At 38.4% G+C, this 9665-nt stretch overlaps 1 protein-coding gene across 5 annotated transcripts in view; it reads right to left on the bottom strand.

Moving 5' to 3' along the window:
* Positions 1–3747: 3747 nt before the first annotated feature.
* STK39 (serine/threonine kinase 39) overlaps positions 3748–9665 on the bottom strand; it is a 122884-nt gene continuing 116966 nt past the window's right edge. For all 5 annotated transcript variants that reach the window (XM_035331888.1, XM_035331887.1, XM_035331890.1 and 2 more), the window contains one exon: positions 3748–5238. In XM_035331888.1, coding sequence (XP_035187779.1) covers positions 5164–5238 — 75 coding nt within the window. In that variant the 3' untranslated portion in view covers positions 3748–5163. The remainder of the gene's footprint in view (positions 5239–9665) is intronic.

Below are 9665 nucleotides of genomic sequence, written 5' to 3'. Positions count from 1 at the left end.
GCAAACAACTTCACAACTACTGAGTTTGGTTCAACATCTCAGATTACAATGACTATGCAAGCAGCTTGACAAACAACAACCTAACAATTATTAAGCAGCTATAAAATCACATTTTTATGTGCGTAGTAATGTTGGGTTTATTCATAGTGAGAAAATGAATAAACAAAATGTCACAGTGCTCAACTAATGCGCCTGGATATTTAATCAGCTGGACCATGGTGTAATAAAACACAACAAACAGACTTTGTTGGAGGTTTTTGTTTGGTTTGAGTAAGTCCAGTTGCCCCATCAGCTCATTAACACAGTGCATGAACAGGGAACTTGAAGATGGAGGCTCCTGCTGCTTTTCCAACTTCTCATTTGAAAGTAATTAGCATTCTTAGTGCATGCACATGCATGAGTACATGGCAAGAGGGTGGAAAGGCTGCCCACTTGATGCAGTGAACAAACACGCAGCAATTGACTAAATAAAGTTATATTGCAATCAATTTAGAGAAAAAATGTATCAACCGTGATTGGTTATAAGCAAGGTCTCATACTTTCTGCTGCTTTGAAAAACACTGGATGGGGGTAGCATTCTCTGCTCCCAGCTAAATAAAATCAGCATTTTCCATGTACTCAATTAGCAGTGTTTTTGGTCTGTGTCAGATTCCTCATCACAGTTAATTGATTTCAGACCCAGGCCAATCTCACTATCCAACATCATTATGCAGAGGTAGGTGGTGAAATGGAGAATAAATCTCTGATTAAGAAAAGCATGAGGGGGAGGCACATCATTTACAAGCTGCAAACAGCATTCACTCTCATAGGAAAAGAGTGGAGGTTGAAAACATTCTGAAGGGATGCCCTGTGATCAAATTTTACAGGGCTGCCCTGGAAGCCCCTGAGTTGGAGAGCTTAAGTTAGACTAAGCCATCTGAAATACACTCATCTTCATCTCAGAAGAGGACGTGGGAGAAAACTCAGTGGTGTTTCCTCTCTTATTTACCTTTTTCCACCTCTAATCTCAATCATAAAGCAGAAGTATGCTCTGGGGCAGGGAGGAAATAATGGTAACACATTTCTAATACTTTTAGAAAGCCAAAATTATCATCACAACTTGCTAACTGCATTACAGTTTGCATACAACTCTCTGTATGTGTGGTGGGAGTATCTGAGGTCAGCACTTACCAGAGGAAGAAAAGATGTGTTCCTGTTTTCTTTGCCTGAAAAGTGCACATTGCCAGGAGTGGGAGGTAGCTTTCCTGGCCCAAAGCTCACACTGGAATCCCAGGAGAGAAAAGGCTGGAAATGTCCCTCCTCCCCCAAGTCTTTATGCAAGCACAAACCAGTTATTCTCCAAACACATTTTTGTGCTAAGTTGTATGTTGATATTCTTCCTTTTTAACACTGAAAATAAAACTACAGAGCTGCATTACCCCTCATCTGTTGACTTCCAGCTTGGTCCTCAACACATTGCTACTTACACGATGCTAAAGCAGTGCACTGGCAGGCCTGGCTCCATGGACAGACATCAGCCCACAGAACCTGCAAATTGCAAGCAGTGGCCTGTAGCCATCCCTATAGATTTTTTTGAACCATTTCATTGAGCCTGATTTTCCTGGCATTAGAGACAGCTAAATGGTAACTCATCTATCTGTTCCAGCCTCATCTCGTTTAAAATTAGAGACCTCTTCCTCTAAACACAGACAGGTGCTGCAGGCAGCAGCAGGCCCAAAGTTCGTCCAGCAACACCTTTGTAAGATGTGCACCACAACTGCTTTGGGGCAGTACGTGTCATGTCACAAATGAGAACTGTATCCATCTCCTTCATGTAAACATGGACAAGCAAAAAGTTGCTGGTTTTCTCTTTTCCCTTGATATTCAGACTATGGGGATATGGTATTCAGGAAGCTAATTCCTATTAGATTTGGTGTCTATTTCTGTCATCACTTGTACACTACTTTCTATTGCAACCTATTCTTTATTTTCACCTTTTTTCATCTGTATACGTTTGGGGGCATAAACTAATTCATGAACGTCATTTTAACAGGCTTTAAAGTTTAAACTGCCTTTTCCCTCAGGCCAGTTTTCTTCTGAACTCATTTTGCTTACGCTGTATTTCTTAACAATACTTTAGTAGCCGCAAAAAAATAAACGTTTAACAAACAGCCCCAACACAGCTGTGATAAAAAGCACTGCTGCCCAAGTTCACTGCATGAATTTGCTGTCTCACTGAACCAAAGAAGCTCAGTGAAGCATTTGCATGTTTCTGCTTCAGACTGCAAGTACATAACAACTGTAGTTTTATCTTGTTACAATGCTGCTGAATACTTCAATTAAAGTATTTACATTCCTTTTATTTAGACACCTCCTGCAGTCCCAGCCAGCATGGCATGTAAGCACTTTTGACAGTCGCTCCTCATACTCCAACACCCTTTTCCCTGTTTTAGGGGAGGTGGCCAGTGAGTGGCACATGATTCTCATCATTTAACATATTCTGACTTCTTTTATAGACCTGTGAAAACAACAAGCTGCCCTGAACATTCATTGGTTTGCCTGAATAAAGAAAGCTAACTACTTTGAAGAGGGATTAGTCAATGCTGGCACATTTTGAGAAGCAGACATTAATGTAAGTAACAAAAAATAGTCAAACAGTAATGCCCTGAACATAACTCCTTCTGGTCCTGCACAGCCACCAACCGATCTCATCAGTGCAGGTAATTAACTCTCTTCACTGGAAGACACGCATTTAAGGTACTTTCTGATTTACTCTCATTTCAATGCAAAGGTTGATCATGAATAATTAGCTACGCTAAACTGCAGCCTTCCCCCAGCTCACAGGCACACTGCCCTCAGTCCTCAGCCTCCACAACCACGGCAGAGGCACCAGGCCCGGCTCTGGCGCCTGCCTCACTGCACAGCCTTTGTCCCCGCTGCCGCTGGTGGCAGCCACAAGTCCCCTGTCCCAGCTTCTCCAGCAGCTGGGCTTGGGGCAGCCAACAGCAACGTGTGCAGGGGCCAACCCAGGGAAAGCATCAGCCAAAGTTTGGTAAGGATCAACAGCCTGTTAGAGTATGCTGAGGCGAGGTACTGCTGATACGTAAGCGAAACTGAGCAGATCATCAATAATGTCACGCTAGCTCCTGCAAAGTACCTCAAAGCCAAGGAAAGATGCACAATTTTCGTCACCGAGGGGCACACTTACCATTTTTGTTGGCTCTCTTCAGCTGGATGCAGGCCAGGCCTGGCCCCGCTGGAGCACAGGGCCCTTCCACCTGCCACACCACAGCACCCAGCCCCCCGGCCACTGCAGCCATGCGCCACCAAAGCCTTCAACCAGGCACAGGGCTTTCTGCACAACTGCTCCTGAGGGCACCAGTCACCTGGGCAGAGCCTAAATTGCCTCAGTAAGTCCCAGCTGCAGCCATCAGCCCACACCTGGGCCAGAAGCAGCAGGTCACAGCCCTAGCCCCGCCCTGAGGCCCCCTCCTCAGACACGCCGGCTCCTCACAAGAATAAAAGTCCTGCTCCAGAATAATTTCTTAATTATTAATTAAAATTACTTAATTAAAAAAGTATGAACACAGCAGTTCAAAGTCTTAAAAATGGCTTCTGCGAGCAGGAAAATGGTGTTTTCTCCCTTTCTTCTCCCTTGTACAGGTGTCACTCATCGTCAACTAAATAAAGGCAGCAAATAGTTATAACATCACCCCACCACACAGCAATTGAAATGTACACAGAGCACAGAAATTCAAAATGCAGATCTGTTTGTGCAATACACTATTTTTATTTTTTTATTTTTATTTTTTACCTTTGCAGTCATCTTGGAGTAATCATCATGTAAACAAGAGGATGGAATGGAATTACACTGAGTCATACGCAAATGGCTCTAGAACACCTCAACGATTATGACAAGGCATTATAAATAACTTCTCTTAATAATATATATTTGCCATTTTCAGTACATTAAAGAGCTGCCGTTTATCTAGGATTAGCTAGGAAGTAGTTTAAATTGTAACGTCCGAGGAACATGTCTCCATATTTGATAATCTTTCTAAGGTTCACTAGCTCCATAACATCTATGCCACAGGTTAAGCATAAGACTACTTGGGTCAGAAGTGTTTTCTTTCAAAGAGTTTTACTGGATCATTGCACAAAGCCCTATTATTTTTATTCCACCTTGGTATTTTGCAGAATTTCAAGTAAAGCTTCAGAAATCTGTTCTTCAAGTTTTTATCACCTGTATGAAACCAGTTTCTATCATTAAGGATACATCAAATCAGAGATGGGCACAGTAAGCAGTTTGCCTTAACAACAACAGTTTAAAGTAGTTCTAGCTCATAGACTTCCCAATAAAGCATAGTCAAAATACTCTAACACCTTTGCTACTGTATAATCCCTCCTTGCTCAGATCACTATTATATAGTACCATATATATGGTACTTACAGAAAATGGAGATTATTCTAAATTTAAGCAGCCTCAGGCACATTCTTAAAACATTAATGTCTTCAAGGCACCTCCCACATCCTTGACAATCAGTTTGTGGACTGGTTTTTAGACACAACTAACAAAAGCTTGATAATGCCTAATTAATTGATTAAAAAAAAAAAAAAAGCCTAGAAGTTCAGAGATATACCTGAATTATTATTATTTTTAAATAATGGGAGATTAACTGCAAATAACATGTAACCAAGTCAAATTATTTTCTTATTACTAGGATGTGTAAAGCATAAATATATGAAAAATAAAATTCACAGTCAGTTTTAAAACTAGAATTCAAGTTCAGCTAGTAATTCTCAACTTTTATATTTATGCTAACTTCTAAGTATAACAGAACAGAGGCAGTATTATTAACCACAAGTACAAGAAGAAAATAGTATCACTCAAAAGTTTATGAAAGAAGCTTGATAGAAAATTCCTTTTGTAACCAATGAATACAGCCACCTGAGTGCATTTCCACAGGCTTTGCACTTGGGGGAAATCCAAATCAACTGCTAAGAGACATTTAGTAGCATTTTGAACATTAGCAGCAGCGGTGTAGCTGTGGGCTTTGCTTGTTCTGACTTTGTGAATTGCTAGAGAATGAAGCAGAACTCAGTGTGTGGTGCATTAATTTTCCTTTGCATCTAAGCTGGCCTCTTCGTAATCTCACAATTCGGCTTGGGGTCATGGGACAGACATCAGCTGACACTTAACTGAGCAAAACCAATCAGTTTCACTTCATCAGGAATCTCAGTGCCATCACAGCCAGAGGCCTGCAAGTAAAAACAGAAATGTTTAGGACATCAGATAAAAAGGAGTATTTGACAATCAGGCTATAAATTTTCCCTATATTGCCTAGTCAGCAAACAGCTTGCTTGAAGGAAAGCTTTCACATTACTTGGTGTATTTTCTGTCAGCATCACTCAATTGCATCCTTCATTTTAGCACAATCTTTGAATCAATATTTTTTTTTAAAAAAAAAAAAGAAAGACTGGGAAATGAACACAGAGAAACAAAGTGCTCTCTGCAGCTATCCAAAAAGCTCACTTAAAGACCAAAATTCTTTAACCCAAACTTCCCAAACGTGAGCTGAACTTGTTTTTTCATCTGAGCATGCCATTTTCACTTAGCAAATAACCTACTGTACTGGGTCTGGCTGGGATGTTAACTTTCCCTGCAGCAGCCCATACAGTGCTGCGCTCTGCACTTGTAGCTAGAACAGCAGTGGTATCACACCGGTGTTGTGTCTGCTGCTGAGAAGTGCTGGCACAGCATCAGGACTCTCTCTGACCCTCCTCGGGGTGGGCAAAAAGTGAGAAAGAAACATCAGCAGGGCAGCTGACCTAAACCAACCAAAGGGATATTCCATACCATCTGATGTCACACTCAGCAATAAAAGGTGGAAAAATGAAGAAGAGGGGAGGGGTGGGCTCTCATTGCAAAAACGTCTGTCCTCCTCTCGAACACCAGCTACGTGCGTTGAGGCCCTGCTTCAAGGACGTAGTCAAGCATCGCTCATTTGTGGGAAGTAGAGAGTAATTTCTTTCCTCTGCACTTCCACATAGCCTTTACTTGTTTTGTTTTGTTATTCCCTTTCCCCCTCCCTCTTCCCCTTTCCCTTTTTTTCCCTTTAGTTGAATTGTTTAATTAATAATAATATTTCCTTAATTATATACATATATATATATATATATTTTTTTTCCCTCTTTAATTAAATCATCCTTATCTCAACCCGTGAGTTGTTCTTTCCTTTACTTCTTCCTCTCCTCATCTGAGGAGGGGGAGTGAGAGAGCGGTTGTGGTGTTCAACTGCCTAGCACGGTAAAACCACCACACCTACATATACAAAATCCACCTTTTACTGTTATGCTGTAGACACCCAATGTCTGAAAAAAAGACTCCTGAATCCAGCTACAAAGTCTGTTTGGAATACCAACCCAATGAATTTAAACAGGAAACTCAAGCAGCCTATGAAAAGTACATGCAAACAGCTGCAAAAAAACGTCCCCTTTCTGACTATACCATCTAGCACTTCAAATTGTATTTTTCAGAATCTTTACTAATATCTGTTACAGAACAAACTGGCACAAATAATCAGTTCATTTTTCACAAATAACATGAATATAAAAACCATCTTGCTTCAGACTGAACAGTTGATTTAGGTCTGCTTTAAAAAAAACACATATTCCATAGTATTTTAATATTTTGATTTTTAAGTACAAAATCAGCTTCTGTGGCACATAATTGACAATTTTTAATATATTGTTTTTTCATTTTTTAAAATGCATTCTACACCTACGAAACAGGTAATTCAAAGTAATAATAAAATTGGGTGAAGTGTGTAATGGTAAATTACTTCCAAAAGTGCCTTCAGACTCATTAGCATATCCCCCCCCAAACTGTCAGAACCTTTCAGATCACACATACAATGTGCACTGAGTGACATTATACATTGAGTTTTCACAACCAAAAATAAACTTTATTGGTAATTGTGAAGACATTACAACAAGCTACTCCTTCAAATTTACTTTTATCACGCACAGAAGTTATCCTTTCAGGCAGTATTTAAAAGGTCTTATTCCACTGAAGTAGCAAGTTAAAAGTCTGAGATTATGATCACTGGTTATTAGGAAGTCTCATTGTTTTTTTGAACTGGGAATTTACTAAATAAATGGAGTTTGCATTTTGCATGTAAAATATCATGATAAAAAGAGTCAGTATTATTTAAATCATTCCATGCTCTAGCTAACTATCAATTTCCTTGAAGACATGCTAAGCAACTTATCTAGATGCATACAGATGCCTTCCTGATCAATCAATATTGTCTAATATTTAATGTACCAGAAACATACTACCTTATAGTTTGTGCTTAGCATAGTAAAGCTATATGCAAACTGCAGCATACAAGAGCTCTTACTATTTGCAATTCACTGTTAGGGGACTGAACAAATTCTTTCATTAATGGTATTTTCTCCCTTTTTTCATATGAAAAATCCTTAGATAAAATGTTAATTATGTTGCATAATAGTTTTGTGTTTCCTCAAGATTACTTGTGTATTAAAACAGCCTCCTTTCAAAAATGTGGACAGCTGGATCCTGCAGGGAAGTCATAATTCTGAGTTAGCCAAGAAAACTGAAGGAGGTTTAATATTATGCATGTTTTGTAGAACATCACCATTGTAAGATCAAAGATGCACTTAAATACACAAGAAGACAAAACCTTAAAAACAGGTTCGTTCAGACACCTCACTTTAATTACTGCCAAAATAATAAATAAGTTCTCTAAAGACAGAAATGCTTAAGACTTAAGTTCTGTTTCCCAAATGAAAATACTTGTTGTTTGAATAGAAATAATATACCAGCAAAATACCAGCAAAAGCAATCTGCAAGCACTGAGGTACTAACCAGATTCCTTGTCGACAAATAGTAACTAATCCTATACTAAAGAACACTTTTCAATTCAATCCTCCGAATGGATATAGGATTACCTAGATTTAGACTTTGAATCTCCATGAAATATTTACCAAGAAAATGTGTTTTAATCAAATCATATATGTGCTCCCAGATTCAGTGAGACCTTGCTAAGAGGTGAAGAAAACAAAAAAATGACAATTCTCCTAGACAACAATTTATTTTGCTACCACACTACACAGTATAAGAGCAGGTAGAAATTGAACATACATTAAATTAATCAAGGGTAAGAATAAATTAGATACTTCTTGCGGTTATATTCTTTTCCCAGGGAGCTGGTTAAAAATATCAGCAGGAGACTTAGGTTAAAAATTAACCTCAGGAACTGTTACCTAACCAGTGGAACTTACCTTTAGAAGGGATGAAGGCATTGATTTAGGATTGTCTATTAATTCTGACTGCAGTAAGGCCTAAGAATATAACACCATTCACTCACTGGAATCTCAAACACCTTGTGACATTGGCTGTACCCAGGCATTTAAGCAATACATCAAGCTAAAACACTAAAATATCCCAACATAAGTTTTCGAGTTGCTTTGTTTTCAACATATAAAAACATTAACTGGATACTATGGGATATTAAATTTCAGAATCTCAAGCCTCTAATTCAAGTATGTGAATTAGAAACAACACAGACTTCTGTGTCACCTCTGGTATATCTATTTATCTAAACAGTCTTGGTGAGATTCCATTGCTTATACAATAAAGCCAAAGTCAGATTTTAGGCAGCAAGAACAGATTAGCTGGACAAAAAAGAAGCATCAGTCTTTAAGCTATATTTAGATAGTAAGGGGCAAAGAAACAAAACCATTTAAGTTACGTGTCCTGTACCCCAATCCCTTCCTAAAAGGAAACAGGTATTTTCTGGTAATTTTACTGGATTGTAGAGGAAATATGAGTCTAAATGATTTAGATAAAATTACTCAAATCTATATTTAAAAAATGACATGGGAAGAACAATCCTGAATTAATACATTATCACCAACTAGGTCACTTACTCTAAAAATGGCTCTTTACAGCCCATCTGAAGCAGCTGCTTTTATAAACAAAGCTGTGATTCTGGAGACTCACTTATCTAACAGGCATTCAGTCTAGTGTTTCACATGTGTCTGAGTCACTCTCAGCAAGGGGTGCTAAAAGCTAATTGTCAAGAGTTTGGTATTTACATAGCTAATCATTCAATAGTTTTAGGTATGTAAATTTTTCAACTTCATTTTACCAAGAAATAAAAACAAATGCAACACATCAATTCTGAATTAAGACTTTGGAATGCAAAGTTATTAATATGAAATTATATCCATCATGAGCACATCAAAATCAACCAAAATTAGGACTCATGGTCCAGGGCAAATAGTGCAACTCGTAACAGTCCCAGGCATGATGTCAATTTCATGTGATATATATATATATATATATATCACATGAAATAACATATATATATAATTATAAATATAATTTTATATATAATTTTATATATATTATATATATATATATATATATGAGTTAAAAAGAGGATTGGAGGGGCAAACAGTAATGAAATATGGTGGAAGCAAGATTAACTTTCAAGGGTGGATGCTCAGCTGAAAGAAGGCTGATGTGAAGAACTAAGGAGAAGAAAACAGTGGAAAGGGTGACCTTCATGTAACTGAAATGCTGGCAGGTGTTGGAAGAAGTGGGATTGGAAGAATTGGAAGAAAGCGTCCATTAGCAGAGGACCACCAGAACTAAG

This window comes from Oxyura jamaicensis, chromosome 7, assembly GCF_011077185.1.
Source record: "Oxyura jamaicensis isolate SHBP4307 breed ruddy duck chromosome 7, BPBGC_Ojam_1.0, whole genome shotgun sequence".
Classification (NCBI taxonomy): Eukaryota; Metazoa; Chordata; class Aves; order Anseriformes; family Anatidae; genus Oxyura; species Oxyura jamaicensis.
The sequence above is the reverse complement of the archived record's forward strand: the minus strand, read 5'-3'. Positions and strand labels throughout refer to the sequence as shown.